Genomic DNA, 17,782 nt, shown 5'->3' with positions numbered 1-17,782 from the left:
ATTTCTCCATTGTTGTATCCAACAACTAATTTAGTTCCATTAGGACAAGCCCAACAAGCTGCCTTTGGTTTTTTTTGCCTCATGATTTACAGATTGCAGTGCATTTCCTCCAGTTGTAAAGATGGTTTTGCTTTCTTGAACTGCCCACAATATAATGAATCCATCTCGATAAATAATGAGAACCCTACATCAACATAAAGTTTCACACATATAAAAGGGTTTGACTATCAAAATGATGTTTGAGGTGCATCTGAACCTACCCAGAAATCAGTACTCAAGACGCAAAGGAGAAAAGGTTAATTCAAGCAATGTCACTTTTAAAAAATCTCTATTTTTCACCTCTCATATGGTGAAAAAGAAAACTCAAGCACACTATGTTTTCGACGTTCGACGGCGGCGGCGTTTTGTGATTCGCATTTCCGCGAGTTAACGTTTTGCTTCAAGCTAGGGTTTCCGAGCCTTTGATTTCCACGCTTCCTCCTCTGCACCATCGCCTGCCTCCCTCTCACCACTCTAGGAATCTCCCTTTCTAATTAGGGTTTACATACACCATCCAGCTATACATATAGTGAGAGAAACACAATTGTTAGTCCCTCTCACCACTCTCGCACTCTAGCAATTTCTCTCTAGATTTTTGGAGTAGATGAAATGAGATTTCTGGGAACGAAGAAATCCTTTTTTTTTTCCATCATTCGTTCCCATGAAATGACCAAATTACCCATGCCTAATCGGAGTTCTCACCGGAATACGACCGGAAGGGTTTAATTGACCAATCTTATTTTATTTCAGGGGTCAAATTGATTATTACGGAGTGAAGGGACAACATTGACAGTTCGCGAATAATTAAGGGACCAAATAGGTGATTTACCCTTTAGTATACTAAATATTTATTTTTTAGCTACTATACTAAAATTGAAATTACACTATACTATATATTTACTTATTTTTCAAATATGCTTTAGGTACCAAATTTTACAATATAAGACATATAAATTCATAACATAAGACACAATTGCTAATTTGTTTCAGACATGGTTGCAGTAGGTGCTAGGCACTAGTCGGGCGGTAGACTAGCGTCTAGCACCTAAGTGGTCTAAGCGGCGACCTATAAAAACAAAAAAATAATGCATGTGTTGGTGTATGTCATAAATTATATTATATTACACACACACGCACACGCACACGCACACGAGGGCGCGCGCGCGCGCGCACACACACACACACACACACACACATATATATATAGAATTTTAATCAAATGCGGCTGTGTTAGTAGGTGCGGTCGTGTGGTCAAGCGTGCGCCATTCGATTGTGCTGATCCGACGGTGTTTGTGATATATTAGGATTAGGAAGTTTTATTAGCGTTAAGGTAAGTAAGGACTTTATGGTAATTTTAGGTTGTGTTATGTGCATGTATATAATCCATAATTCTATTGTTTTGGTAATTCTCACCGACGAGAAGATCGCGACGAGATTACTGATCGTAATTGCGAGGAAATCACAGTTGGGAGAAGATCGCGCTGGAGAATTGGAGCTAGTCGCGGCGTGGAACTATGGAGACTGGTATATTTTTGTGTTCCAGTGTTAATTTTAAAAAATCTTGATTTAGATAGTTTGAATTTGTTATTATATGTTGATTGTTTTTTTGAATAATTGATGTTTTTGTTGTAATGGCGGTTTTCCGGTGACGGTGATGTGTGATGACGATGATCTTTATGTTGTTTGTTTGTGGTGACGTTGTGGTGTGTTTTGTATGTGGTATGGTGTATTTTAGTAGTGAACTGTGGTGGTTTATTTTAGTTGATATTATTGAATGGTGCATATTGGTATGTGTGGTGACGGTGTGGTGTGTTTTTGTATTGGGTATGGTGTGTTTTGTAGTGAACTGTTGTGGTATATTTTAGTTCATATTATTGAATGGTCAGTTGTGTGATGTAGTCTGAGAACTAGTGCATATTAGTACGTTGCATGGTGTGTTTTAAAAGGTATGTTGGTGCATTTTTATTTGATTAGTTGTAGTATGAGTACGGGGGGCAATGTTGTGTTGTAATTTGTTCAGTTGAATGGTGTGTTTTGTTAGAAATTTAGGTTCGTTTTAAGAGAGCAGTTGCATTTTTGTTTATTTTGGTTACTGATGTGATTTGATCTGCACACTGGTGCATTTTATTTGACAATGGTGTAGGTATGAATATGAACTCTGCTAGTGGGGTTTGTGATGAAGGTTATTCCACAGACATTGGTGTAGAAGGCAGTGCTTGTGATATGGAAATATCACCCGGTATGACTAAGTATTGGCGTCCAATTTGTGCCAACAGTTTGAAGCCTCATGTTGGGCAACAGTTTGATTCCTTGGATAGTGCTTTTGGTTTTTATAAACAATATGCTGGCTTTGTTGGTTTTGACTGTAGGCAGAGCACAACTCGAAAGGGTAGAGATGGTGGTATTGTGTTGAAGCATGTTGTATGTAGTCGTGAGGGGTTCAAGCATAGCCATTGTAGTGATGCGAAGAGGCGGAGGTTAACAAGTAGGGTTGGGTGTAAGGCTAAGGTGGTTTTTAAATTCATACCGAAAGATTGTTATTCTGTGCATTTTTTTGAGGAACGGCATACCCATTCGATGTGCTCATCTATTGCTAAGCAGTTTTTAAAAGTCAATCGCAATCTTGATGTTGGCCATCAAATTTTCGTTGCAAGTTGTGTTCGGGCAAACATTGGCCCTACTCGCAAGATACGCTGTTTAAAAGGCGTGAATTGTGCGAAGCATTTGGGTTTGAATATGATGTTGATGAGTCTGACCAGCTCTCAAGGGTTTTCTTGGCGGACGCAGTATCAAGGAAGAACTTTTCTTTGTTTGGTGATGTTGTTTCGTTTGATGCTACATATCGTTCTAACAGGTTAGTAATCTGTTTTTTGTTTGTGCATTTTGTATAGAATAGTGGTGTATTATTCAATGCTATATGGTGTGTTCTGAGACGTGTTATTGTGTTAACTGTTTTTTCTGTGTTTTTCCTTATGTAGGTATAATCTGGTTTTTGTCCCATTTACTGACATTGATAATCATAAGAGATGCATCACCTTTGGTGCTGGGCTGCTTACGAAGGAAGACATAGACTCATACCTGTGGCTTTTGGAGAGTTTTAAGAAAATTATGGGTCATGATTCTATTTGCGTTGTTACAGATCAAGATCCAGCTGTGAAGGTTGTCGTTGCTCAAGTGTTTGGTGCGTCAAAACATAGATTTTGTATGTGGCATATAATGTGCAAGGTGGGAGAGAAGGTTGGACCGGTTTTGTCTAAAGACGAGGTGTTTAGGAGGAAGTTGAATTGCATCGTTTGGGATAATTCAATTGATCCCGAGGCCTTTGAGCTGCGATGGAATCAGATTATGGAGAAATATGGGTTGGGTGATAATGGTTGGTTTCGTTACTTGTTTGAGTCCCCCGTACATTTTGGGCATCTCCATACTTTCATGATGAGTTTATGGCGGGTTTGGTTAGGACCACATCTAGATCGGAGTCTCTAAACAGTTTCTTTGGTAGCTTCTCTAATGGACATTCTAGATTGGTTGAATTATTGGTGCATTATGATAGTGCTATTGGTGCACAGCGGCATGCCCAAGCAAAACTGAATGCTGATTGTGAAGCTTGTTTTCCCGTGTTGAAGACGCCATTGACGTTGGAGCGGCATGCCATGGGTGTTTACACAATTTCTGTGTTTTATGATGTTCAAGAGGAGATTTGTGCAGCTTGTTTTTCTTGTCAAGTGGTATCTTTGAGTGATTCTGATGGTTGCGTGTCTTACGTGATAAAAGATGGTGACCATCGAGCATGGGCTGTCGATTTAGTTTTGGATGATAATTGTGCAAGGTGTTCTTGCAAGATGTTTGAGAGGATGGGTTTGTTGTGTAAGCATATCTTTTTTGTTTTTAAAGATCGTGGTCTTGAGAGTATTCCTTCTAGGTATTTGGTGCATCAGTGGACAAAGGGTGCATGTTTGCACCCAATATTTGATATTGATGGTATAGTTGTTGATCAATCTGCGAAAGTGGAGAACGTTAGGCTGCTTACTAATCTTATGTGGTCTGATATTTATGCTTGTGTGGGGTTGGCTGATGGTAATATTGATCGTTTGTCACAGATACGAAGCGTTATTAATGATCAAATGAAATTATTTCTTCAAGATGGGAGTGAGAATGGCAGTAGCGTGGCTGTTGGTAGCAAGCAAAGTGTGATTAATTTGTTTTGTGGGTCTGTGTCCAAGGCCTCTACAGTGGAAGTGCACGACCCTGTCAAAGCTAAGAACAAGGGTAGTGGTAAGCGATTGAAGAGTGGGAGAGAGCTACAAGCAAGTGTGCAAAGCAATCAAGGAGATGTCACACTTGTGATGAATATGGCCATAACAGTAGGACATGTCCTTTAAATAATTGAAATTGATCATTGTATTACTGTATATGATTTGTGTTCATTCATAGCGTGGTGTGTTTTGATACATATGTTAATACTTTTAATCTGTGCATTGATGCATTTTAATACAAGTACTGGTGTGTCCTGTTACGCATATGCGTACTTGACGTATGGTGAGTAAGTGGTGTTTTTTAATATGTTTACAGCTTGAGTATTGTGTTTTAGTGAGGTAAGTGGTGCATTTTTACACCTTGAGTGGTGTGTTTTAGAAATGTCAATGGTGTGTTTCACACCTTAGGTGGTGTGTTTTAGTAAGGTCAGTGGTGTGTTTTACACATTGAATAGTGTGTTTTAGTATGGTCAGTGTTGCATTGTTACACCTTGAGTGGTGTGTTTTAGTAAGGTTAGTGTTGCATTTTTACACCTTGAGTGGTGTGTTTTAGTAATGCTAGTCGTGTGTTTTACACCTTATGTGGTGTGTTTTAGTATTGTCAGTGTTGCATTTTTACACCTTGAGTGGTGTGTTTTAGTAAGGCCAGTGGTGTGTTTTACACCTTATGTGGTGTGTTTTACATATTGAGTGGTGTGTTTTAGTAAGGTTAGTGTTGCGTTTTTACACCTTGAGCGGTGTGTTTTAGTAAGGTCAGTGGTGTGTTTTACACCTTATGTGGTGTGTTTTACATATTGAGTGGTGTGTTTTAGTCAAGTCAGTGGTGTGTTTTACACCTTGAGTGGTGTGTTTTAGTAAGGTTGGTGTTGCATTTTTACACCTTGAGTGGTGTGTTTTAGTAAGGTTAGTGGTATATTTTACAACTTATGTGGTGTGTTTTACATATTGAGTGGTGTGTTTTAGTAAAGTCAGTGGTTTGTTTTACACCTTGAGTGGTGTGTTTTAGTATGGTCAGTGTTGCATTGTTACACCTTTAGTGGTGTGTTTTAGTAAGGTCAGTAGTGTATTTTACACCTTATGTGGTGTGTTTCACATATTGAGTGGTGTGTTTTAGTAAGGTCAGTGTTGCATTCTTACACCTTGAGTGGTGTGTTTTAGTGAGGTCAGTTGTGTGTTTTACACCTTATGTGGTGTGTTAGTAAACTCAGTGGTCCATTTTGCAACTGTGCATAATCTGTGCATTCAACCAAAAAGTAGTAACAAATAAAGTTCCTAAACAACATAGTCAAAGCTATTAGCAGTTAGAAAACTACGTACCAGCTGTCCTAGACATATCATAATGTCAACCAAAAAGTATTGTCTAATCAATAGTGTCAAAGAAGCCACAAACAGATAGTGCAACATCAAACTTACCGCCAAAGTCAATTTTCTAGTCCAAACTCTGCTGCTTGTTGTATGTTCATGGCTTTGTGCTCATTTACATCTGACATGACAAGTGCAGTTAAGTATTTGATTCTTAAAACATTCAACTGGTCCTTGTTTTCTTTTTGCAAACCACAGTCCCATAGTTCTGGTAATTGCCCTCTGAATGTTTCCATATGGCGCATGAGGAACACACCGCAATCAACCTTGTTTCTGTTATCCCTCCAAGACATCTTCATTCTCTTTAGTTTCAACTTCGCAATCTTCTCAGATTTGTAAGTTGATTTCAAACCAGTCATGAACATTGAAAGAAATTTTTGCTGCATACAATTAAAGACATTGAAATTGTAGTTATTGAATATATTGTTGTGTATGAAAAAAGCAAGAGGTCAGTGTGTTACCAATGTCATAGGCACAATTCCATATTTGTCATCAGTTTTGCAAACTTTAGATGAGTTGTCTATTGCCTCAAATCTCTCACACTGTGGATCAAAATGAATCATGTAATAGTGCTGAGATGCTATTATTGGAAACAGAAACTATCATAGGAAAAAACTCGTGTCAAAATGTGTACCAAACTCACCAATCAAATAATAGAATGTACTAAGCAATTCGTAACACTTACATGTTGAATGTTTTTCCATTGGGTCTCCACTGCAAAGGTTTTGTCCACTAGGTAGTTGTAACTGAATTTCACATATCTCTCATCCTCGTCTCCAATGGGATTCACAACTGTGTACAACTGCAATTTAAATGTTATTATCGTTAGAACTTGTACGTTTTTAAGGATTTATTTGTTTTATAATTTTAACTTACAGTTGTCCAAGTTGAAGCAAAGAATCTTGATGAAAGCCGATCTTCCTCATTATTGTTCAAAATAGCTGCCCAAGCATCAATGATACTTGTGGGGATCTCAGAGTTTGGCTTTAGGAACAACATATCGGCCCAGAGAATAACTCTTGATTGAAACCTGAATAATTCTTGGCTCCTAGAAATAGATATGCGCAAGGTAAATAAAAATAAATGTACTGACTCCAAACACACCAATCAATGTTATAAAATACACGACTAAACAATTCAAACACAGTAACTCCCAACCCATGATACCCAAACAGTAGTCAGCTGCAATTTACAAACACACGTATTAAAACACACCATTCTATGTGATAAAACACACCAGTTTTCATGTTAAAACACACTAATTAACCACACACAACACCAAATGCATCTACCATCGCAAAACTCACCACCATTTTTACTAAAACACACCACTCAACGTTTTAAAACACACCACTAAACAATTCTATGTATAAAAGCAGCAACCATCTAGTATAGACACACCAGTAATCAAAACATGCATGAACAAAAGACTTACATATCAGGGTTTGGATTTTCAAACACCCACTTCCTTACTGCCTCCTCAGTTGCATTGATTGGTGCATTTATGTCTATTTTTGTATTGTGTAATGAAATATAGTGGCTTTACCTCATCACTTGGGGCTGGAATTTCAGTTCTGATTTCCTGAGGTCTTTCAGCTGCATGAGGTATCTCTTCACCTACTTCTGCTTCACCTCCATCAACATTTACTTCAACAGCATCTCCTTCTTGTCTCTGCTCACCATCAGCATATTCTCTGGCTACTGCATTAACGTCATCCCAACCATGGTTTTGCTCGTCCTGCGTCAGTCCAAGACTGAATGATGGGACATCATTCAGATAAGTCCTTTTCAGGACTGCACGCACAATTTCATCAACTGAATTTAGGACATCTGGGTTACCCCAGTATGCATCCTCCTGTTGAGAGAATGTCAGGTCCTGTTCTTCTTGAGCTTTAAATCCAAGTAGTTGCCTTGCTGATTCAAACATTTTCTTGAATTGGTCATTCTCAAGGATTGCAGAAGGTGCGGTCTCAACAAGAGTTGATATTCTAAGCAGCGCTGTTGCAATGGTCCTTGTGTTGCTGGTGATTTCGTCAACAAAATCCTGTATATAGAACAATATTTATATTAAAACACACCATTCAATGTTATAAAATACACGACTAAACAATTAAAACACACCACTCCCCACCCATGATACGCAAACACAAAATACTCTGCTCATATGCACAAACACGCTATCCTATGTGATAAAACACACTAATAAATATCAAGATATGCACCCGTGTTTACCTCTAATCCTTCTGGTAGTGTGGGGTTCTATTCCCGCGGCTGTGGTTGGGGTGGGACATCAGCTTGTGGAATGGATGGACCTTCTTCTTCAGGTGGGGCATTTTTCGGCTGCAAAACACTATCAATGTGGCCAAACCCGAAGCCACCAAATTTTATTTCAGCTTCCTCTCTTTTTAACCGCAGCTTGGATGTCCAAGATCGGAAGGCTGGGTAGCTTCTTGGCACAGTACGTTTGTAAAGCACTACCCGGTCAGCATAAAATACCTGCATATTGTGTTTCACAGTATTATTAGTTGGATTGTGTGTGATGTTTTAATGGATTTGGAGGTGATGGGAGTGGGTTTACCGTGAGGAATAGAATTGGCCCTCCAAAGATTTTGTCCGTGCTTCTCTCCCAGGCAAGCTTGCTAGTAACCAGTGAATTTATCACCATTTGACACCAGTTGAGGTTTGGAATGTTGTCCACAACCTGAAGATGATCAATGTAGTTTTGGTTGACATAACCATTTACCATGGGGTCTATCAACACAGTGATCACCAACAGGGCAAAGTGTCTCTTGAACCAAGGATCATCAGCCTCTGTTTCTAACATCCTCCTGATCATAGCAGCTGGTGTAATACATGCAGTTGTCTTCTCAAAAATTGCCCTCCATTCCTTCAGGATTTCAGGAATTGCCCTTGCTGTCCTCCTTGTTATTTCAATCTGTACCATAGGAAGCCCAAGAGTTGCAGCAACATCAGCTGCAGTGATATGGATTGACTGTCCATTCTGGAGTTGTAAGGTGCAGCTCCTTGGATCAAAGTTTTCCACTAACCACAGCCCTAATCTACGTGGTAGGTTGGTGATGTTAAGGTTTAGTAGCTTGCCCATTCCCATCTCCCTTACACACTGTTGTTGTGCAGGGCTAAGCCAGCCTATGTTCTTGGTTATTCTTGTTGGTAGGGACCTTATATGAAGTTCTCCATCGTTGCTTTGTCCTGAGCCATCCTCCTCACTCTCATCCTCAGTCTCATCCTCACTCTCTTGCTCCGTATTATCATTTTGTTCTGGGCTTTGAATTGGCTCTGGCTGGCGTTGGTCAGCATGTTCCTGGGCAGGCTGCTGAGCTTGTTCTTCTGCTTGTTCGGGTGCAGAGTTTGTTCTGGGTTCCTTTGCTCTGGATGTCTCCCCCTCGTCAGTTGCTTTTCTTTTGCTGCCTACATGATATTTTTAATTTAAATTAGTAATCAAATCATTCACCACTAATTTTAGGGAAATGCAGAATTTAGTGTATTAGAGAATGCATGAGTGTAAAAGTAATAATATAATATACATAGTAGAACACACCACTCAAATATATGGGGGGGGGGGGTACAAAGAAGTGAATGCAAAAATATGTACTCTGATATACATTCATCACTGTTTGCATTCCAACAGTAGTAAAATGCAGCATCCAATCTGATTTTAGTGGTGCATTTTACTACTGTTGGAATGTAATCATTACACACCCATAGCCTAACACATATACCCACAAACAATGCACCACAAACACACATCTTTAGCAGCATACACAAATAACACATACTATCATAAAATGCACTAGCATTAGTAACTAAAACACCAATTAAGTGAATCTATTACACCAGTACTCAGATTAAAACACACCATCTACCCAGCACACATAAAATGCGTATACTGTTGTAAAACTCATCAACATCTATAAAAAATCACACTATTATACGTACTAAAATGCACCACTGGACAGATTAAAACACACCATTCCCTGCCTTCCATATTGAACGACAGTAAATCACATTGAAAGCACCAATATAAGTAAAAACACACTACTCAACGTATATAATGCACCAGTAGACATGTTAAAACACACCATTCTCACCAATGCCTAAATCCACTTAGTCACGCAAAATGCACTTACTCAAATATATAAAAATATACACCAGTCGACGTTTTAAAAAGCACTAGTGCAATGCTGGAACACACCATTCCCTCGCCCTCCACCACGATACACCAAATACACATATTATTGCGCAATACACTAGTATAATCTCAAATATGAACAAGATTTATCTCGATAATGCACAAACAACACATTACATGGTGCCCTAGTCCTAAATGTAACAATAATTTGAGATTTTTTGCCGTATTTTTGAAATAAAATGATGTGGTTAGACTGTGAGAGTATACCTTTGGTTTTCGTCATTGTTCTTTGTCTGCTGAAGTCGACTTGTACGTTTTGTTCCAAAACGGCGGTCGTTGTTTGTGATGGAGTCTTCTACGTCGTCCGCTGTCCTTCTACGACGTCCGGGGCTCGGTGCTCTGTGCTCGGCGACTGCAGTTTTTCGCTTCGAGAGGTTTTGCGGGGGAATGGAGAGCGTTGTGTGTTCAGTGCGTTGGGATTGTGAATCGAAGCAACGGAGTGGGTTTCGACAGTGCGGTTTGAATAATGTAAATTGTCCAATCTACCCCTCCTTCACGTTATTCTTGAACATAGCGCGTTTTTATTTCGAGAAATATGGAGCATTGGATTAATTTATCTAGTGGTTGACATCAGGCCACACAGCCGCATGTAATAGCAAGGCCGCACCAGATGCTTCCTCTATATATATACCTCCTCTATATATATATATATATATATATATATATATATATATATATAATAGGGTTCCAATGAGATCACTTGTTTAGGTAAGATCGTGAGATCAGATCTTGTACATCTATGTATTATTTTTCAATGGTTTAGATTGATTGACACACAGTCTGTTCGCACACATTTAATCATCATTCGCACATACCAACTCGGAATCTTAATCAATCTTGACCATTAAAATTTTTTTAGATCAAATCTTGTACATCAATCTAAAAAATTTTAATGGTTTTACACACCCACTCCATTTGCACACATTTAATCACCGTTTGCACACATTTAATCCCCGTTTGCACACACTTAATCACTCCTCGCACACCTTTTATCACCGTTCACACACACTTTAACTTAGAATCTTAAATCAATCTAGACCATTAAATTATTACATGGATGCATAAGATCTGATCTCACGATCTTAACTAAATAAGTGATCTCATAATCGTAACTATATATATATATTTCTTCTCTTACTTATATAAATAAAATAAATTTAAATATATATAAATATAGTAAAAAATTAACAAGGCCGACTCGCTTGAATTAATTAACTCTGCTAACTTTGCCGAGTTGGGCGAGTTAACTCGGCCAAATTCTGCCGAGTCGGCCGAGTTAGGCACTAGGCGGCCGGCCACCTAGGCGGACACATATGGAGCAATTCGCCTCGGTCTAAGAGCATCTAGCGCCTAGGTGGGGGATTTTTGTAACAGTGGTTTCAGATACAAAATTTATATTCGATCTTAAGGTACATAATTTCTTAAAACAAAATTATGATTCACTTTATAAGGTGGATCACTGATATAAAATTTATTTAGTATATTTTTAATATATTGAATGTTCATTTTATGAAGATTATTTTTGAGAAAATTATAATTTATGTATCTCATCAATATATTAATTATCAATGTCACCCCTAAATTATTAGTGGTGTAAATGTTCCCATCAATTTTAAAACGTGACATATATTACTCTCTCCTAGGAAGAAGGAAAAACATTGTTGACGGCGGAAGGAGAACAAACGAAGAAAGAAAAATGGAGGAAAAAAACGTGATTTTCAAATAGTAAAAACGATGTGTAACCACCTTTATACCACTAATAATTTATAGGAAGGAAAATATATGTCACGTTTTGAAAATTGAGGGACAACATTTACACCACTAATAATTGAGAGGTGATATTGATAATTGACATTTGTAAGAGACATAAATTACAATTTTTCCTTATTTTTTTTAATATTGAGATTCATTTTTAGATATACTATCTAAATGTAATTTAAATATAATGTAATTAACACCTTTAAATGTCATTAAAATAAAAGAATATTTATATTTAATTTAAGAACTTTATCGGGATCAAATTTGGTCTCGTCATATCATGGCGATATTGGGATTTGTCCAAAATATAAAAAATAAAAAAGGGCATAGATTAATCTTGTTTCATGGCGATGTAACAAGATGGGACCAAATATAATTCAACCCCAAAAGACATTTCCTTAATTTAAGGTGTTAGGTTACTCCTATCTTGACTTGTGTACCTAAATCCTCTGTTTATTACTGGAAAATTAAAGCATGCATTCTAATTTCCTACCAAAATATAATAAAATAAAATCAAAATAAACACAACCAGAAAATAGTTACAGAGAATCTTGGGTACACCTAATACTACTAATGACATTACAACAGTCAACTTACAAAATAATACTAAAAAGTACATTCACTTCACAAATATGCCATTTTAAAAAAATATAATATAATATTATAATAAAATATAAATAAGCAAATATTAATATACAATTGAAATTAATTAAAAAAAAATTTGTAAGATAGTGACATAAATTAAAATACTATGCTCAAATAATTGAGTGCAGTATAGTCTATGGTTGTTAGAGCTGTCATGTGTGGTTGGCATAAAAGGAAAATCAAAATAATTTATAATGTTTTTGGATAATATATATAATTTAATTACAGCTTCATTAAAAAAAAAAGGTTTGTGCATAGAAGGCCAGAATCTTAGCACATGGTGGGTCACTCAATTTTCTTTGTTTATAGAAGCTAATTACAAATGAGTATGCATAGCAGTCTCTTGTCTATTGGAATTTGGAACAATTCAACCCTAAAATACAGGTAAGAAAGATGCTTTCGCTAGTCACAATAGTGTAATTGAGCTTCTATACTAAGACAGTGCAATTAACATATTCAGCACTAAAAAAAGTACCCAATTTTTTTTTTTTTAAAAAAAAAAAACGTTTTTAGTCGGATTATATTCTCTTCCCAAAAGACTGAATCGCTAGCGTTAAGGGCCTCCACACCCCGATCCGACTGATCATACGGGAGGATGGATGCTGAGCACAGAAGCTAGATCTTTGCTTATATTTAGAACAAAATTGAAAAATTGAACACAAATAGACTGCTTATATATTAATGGATGCAAATTTTGAACTTTCTCATTTTATTTTATTGTGGATAAATAAGAGTTTCTTGATAATTTCGGAAGGGGAGACGAAGTGGGTGTGGAACACAATTCTCGTACCTGCGCTCCCACTAATTCTAGTTAGTGGGTGGTAGGCTTGATTGAGAATTTGTTAACAAGAGTCAAACCTATGACTATTCAAGTACGAGAATCATACTCCATCCACTTGACCACCATTCTAAGATTGCTAGTGGAGTCTAATTTAACTTTGATATAGTATTAATTTGTTATATTAACATTAATTAAGTTGAATTTGGAATGACATTTTTATTTTTTTTGACATTTTTATTTAATTAAGTAATGTTTCTCATATACTTTTTTTGTGACAAAAAGGTGAAATCACTCACTCCGAGTGCCCCACATTCCGACCCGACAATTTGTGGAGGAGTAAATCATGGTGACTCAACTGACCAACAAATTCTAGATTTTTGCTCAATGCACACAGTACAAACAGTCTCCCTCATTTTAATAGGTTGCTCCCACACTGCTGTTAGTGGAACTCAATCTTTGATTCTTTGTGACAAATCTTACCTCTACGATCAGTTGAGCTACCAATGCAAACTTCTCATATGCTTTATTTACTCGTCCCTATGAGTGGGGGAATGGGATAAGAGATCTCACTATATTTATTTTGCCTTGCAGTTTATTATGAGTAGAATTTATGAACTCTAAAATTCTAAAAAAATACTAATAAAAGAATACTTTTAAAACTAGATGAGAGCCTAAAACTAAAAACTCTTCTCAATAAACTCTAATTGGATAAAATTAATAAATATAAGTTTTTTGCTTTTTAATATTACATTTGAATGTCGCAAAAGTTTCCACTTCGCAAAAGAGGTAACGGACGTAATGGTTTCCGTTTCTTTTCATTAAAAGAAATGACGTCATTTTTCCCCTGGTCCATTGAATAATAATTGAATAGTTTTCTATGAGTTAGGACTCTTTTCTTGGTTATTTAAAAATGAATAGAAGTAATGAATTACTCCTTCCGTTCTTTTTATGTGTCAGTTTCGATTAAGGAGACTTGACTAAAGTTATTTTTAATTCTATTTTTCATAATGTTAAGTTTAGTATTAGACTATTAGTATAATAAATTTATATATTTAGAAACTACATTTAAAGTACTATTAAACACAAAAAAAATTAAAAATAAGTAAAAGCTACTAAAGAAACTAAGTAAAAATGAAAGAGTTGAGTTGGCTACTGAATAGTAAATAAAATAAAGAGTTTTTTTACCGAAATGGTCCCTAGACTATTGCGAAATTACCAATTTGGTCCTCGACAATTTTTCTTGTCCAATTAAGTCCTCGGACTTTGAAAAAATTAACTATTTTGGTCCTCCGTTTATTTTACCGGTTGATATCCGTTAAATCGGGACCAAATTGGTAATTTCATTATAGTCAAGGGACCATTTTAGTCAAAAATTAATTACCAAAATGGTCGCTTGACTATAGAAAAATTATCAAATTGGTCCCAATTTAACAATTGTTTAACACCAAAATAAATTGAGGATCAAAATGGTTAAAATTTTCAAAGTCTGAGGACTTAATTGAGCAAGAAAAATTGTCGAGGACCAAATTAATAATTTTACAATAGTTGAGGGACCATTTCGATAATAAACTCTAAAATAAAACAGGTAAAATGGGATAGAGAGACTAAATTTTTTTTTTCAAGTATTAATTAACAAAAATCATACTCCGTATTTATTATTTGTTGAGAGTTGGACTAGCATGAATTAATAAATAGAGGATTTGAAAGATGAAACATTTTCAAAACACCATGGGAGCGTAGAGTTTTAATAATTGACTGGGTCAGTGTCAAGTCAATGTTCAAATTTATGCAGTATTCGCTTTTAATTTTATGCTTTTGAATGATTGAATTGTCTAAGGGTTTTGACTGCTATACTGTTTCAACTTCCACACCTTGAATTAATGTCTTCTCTACTAGTTTAAAATTAAAGACAGAATCTCTTTTTATTTTTCCTGGTTGGGCATAAAGTAATCGAACACAGAAATATTACGATGTGGAGCGAAATTGTTATGTGTCAATATTTCACGTCTGAAAATTGTAATATTTCAATGCTTTAAGTATGTTTGACAAAGCAAAAATATAACTTCATAAAATGGAATGACTTTTTAATCGGATAGCACGATTATAACTTCATAAAAATATATACAAACATGCCAATGATCCCATGATAATTGTATTGCTAGAGACTATGATTACTGTTGGATGCCCATTTTCACCTTTATTCACCACTCAAAATGTTCAACAATTTCAACCATGTTTTGGTAACGAAGGTCATGGTTGCCTAAAAATTTCTCGACAATCATGGCTAATTTTATTTGAATTTCTGACCACTAAATAGTCGTTGAAAATCCCAGCCACGCACTTGGTGGTTGAAAACACCAATAGTCCCCATTGTCACTATTAGTTTAGCTATCTAAATTTTTTGACAACCTTAATAGGTGGTCAATATTACTGTGAGATGTTTTCTTGATATCTAAATTGATCAGAAAGGTCATTTCCAATCACAAATCCAGAAATTTTTAGAGTGAAAATCACAAACCAACTTAATAAATACTTTGAGAATTTTAAGGGTCGAACACAAATTGGAGATAGCAATCAATTAGGATAACATAGTAATCGCTGTCATGGCAATCCATTTATGGCAAGGTTGTATTGCTATAACGCCGTAGACATTTGTCCGACAAGTGGGTTCAATTCAAAATGTCCATCACCATAATAACCCTATGATACACTATGGATATCATTTATTAATACTTCAATTTTGTTGTCAATTTTACTTACAAACACTGCTTTCATTAACTAAATAAAATCAATAGCTACCTTGCCCAAACTGCACCTTAAATTGTACCAGCTCATCATGTACGTGTTGGAAGAGGATCCTCACAATTCCAACATCTTCTGCTTTCAACCAAAACTTTGTCACATCATTGTTTTAGAGTACAAAATTTTGTACAATATAATATTGTATTAGATATATCAAAAAATCTAATCTTACAATTACATTAGAAATTCGTTTATTAACTGCCCTAAGTTGCTGTATTATTTACAAAGTAGGCAGAAAAGTTGAATTTTTAGTCTCCCAATCATTCTTTACTAGTCGTTTTAGTCCACAACTTTTTTATCATTACAATATACTCCCTAACTTTATGAAAAAAAATAAAGTTACAATTTTAATCCTTAATGTAACAATACTATTAAACTATATTAAGGTTTTATTTAGTATATAACTATTTTAGCAATTTCTTATCTTTTTTTTTTCTTTATAACCTATTCAACTTTAGTCTTTCATATGCAAAATAAAGAATTAACAGCTTTATAACTTCGTTCATGTTTTTCGTTTATGAATCTGTTAAAATTGTTGGAAAAAATAGCATAAAGTGACATTTTAAGTGGTTATTTTGTGGTACAAATATATGCGGGGTTCACTTTCGATTTGGGTCGGGTCAAAGTGGATTAAGGTTCTTCTTAGTGAGATGAAGAGATTGATATATTGTATGCTCAGATCAAAACGGATAATGGGTGAATGAGAAATTGATTCTCAAAGTAAACATAATACCATTAAACAACTTCTCACAACTGGTGTTGTCTCGGTTGACTTTGTGAAGTCAAAAGCCAACGTAGTGCAATGGATCTGTTAACCAAAGGGTTAAATAGAGAGTTGACTAAGAAGTTGACTCGAGAATTGGGATTAAAGCCTTGGGAATAAAAGTTATATAGTGCATACCTACCCTAGCTGTCATCTAGGTGCAATGGGACAATTAAATTATAGAACGAAGAGTGTTGTCACTGGGGATCTCGAGCTCCCTACCACTATTTGTTAGAATAGTGACTTTAGCACGAGGTTAGCACGTCGATTCTTTAGTCATTCGAATGTCGGTTGACATGAGTATGTGGGATACTCCGAAAAGAATCACCTATGTAGAGATAAGTGGGGTCCCTTCAAAGGACAATTAATTGGGTTCAATTTTTTAGAAACTCTTGCAAAACTAGGAACGGTGACCCATGACCAAAATGGGCACACTCATGAGAATAGAACATGGTTGGGAGGTTCCTGTGTGAAATATGTCATCGTCTACACAAACGGCAGTACAGTTCAAATACATCATGTTCTACCGGACAGCCAATAGAATAAACATATCTTCATAGGGGAAGGTTCAAAGGGTAACACCTACCTATCCTATGCCGGGATTCACCGTTGAAAACAATCGTTTCATTTTACAACCTCGAAAATCAATTTTCATTCATGTGGGGATTGTTGGAAAAAATAGCATAAAGAAGCATTCAAGTGACTATTTTGTTGTACAAATATATGTGGGGTCCATTTCCGATTTGGGTCGGGTCAAAGTGGATTCGGGATTCGTCGTAGTGAGACAAAGAGATGATATATTATACGCTTAAAATGGATAATGGGTAAATGAAAAATTCATTCTCAAAGTAGACTCATTTGAGTGGGAAAATGAAGGTGGAAAGAATTGAAAGAAGCACTTGTCCCACATTGGAAAAAGAAGGGATTTGCACCACTATATATACTACAAGAGCCTTTTAGAAAGAGTTTGAAATTGTGTAGCATAGAGGCTCTTTCGCACGCGCATGCCAGAGGATGCAAATCAAATCCCAAAATGAGCTAAGTGATGCTGCTTGGTCGGAGGAATAGTCTTCGGTCAAAATGAGTTTGACTGAGTAGTAAATTTTGACTCGTTTTGTAACCTTCCGGGCATTCTTCGTGAGTACTACTAGACGGTAATGTTCAGAGTG

General features: G+C 36.2%; 1 protein-coding gene across 1 annotated transcript; it reads left to right on the top strand.

Annotated features, from left to right (window-relative positions):
- Window positions 1-1,553: 1,553 nt before the first annotated feature.
- On the top strand, window positions 1,554-4,418 carry LOC116005843 (protein FAR1-RELATED SEQUENCE 5-like). Its single transcript, XM_031246081.1, has 5 exons — window positions 1,554-1,563; window positions 2,183-2,460; window positions 2,694-2,893; window positions 3,018-3,491; window positions 3,590-4,418. Exons 1-5 carry the CDS (start codon window positions 1,554-1,556, stop codon window positions 4,416-4,418), a joined length of 1,791 nt encoding a protein of 596 aa, XP_031101941.1.
- Window positions 4,419-17,782: the final 13,364 nt, after the last annotated feature.

Source organism: Ipomoea triloba, chromosome 15 (genome assembly GCF_003576645.1).
Source record: "Ipomoea triloba cultivar NCNSP0323 chromosome 15, ASM357664v1".
NCBI lineage: Eukaryota > Viridiplantae > Streptophyta > Magnoliopsida > Solanales > Convolvulaceae > Ipomoea > Ipomoea triloba.
The sequence above is the reverse complement of the archived record's forward strand: the minus strand, read 5'-3'. Positions and strand labels throughout refer to the sequence as shown.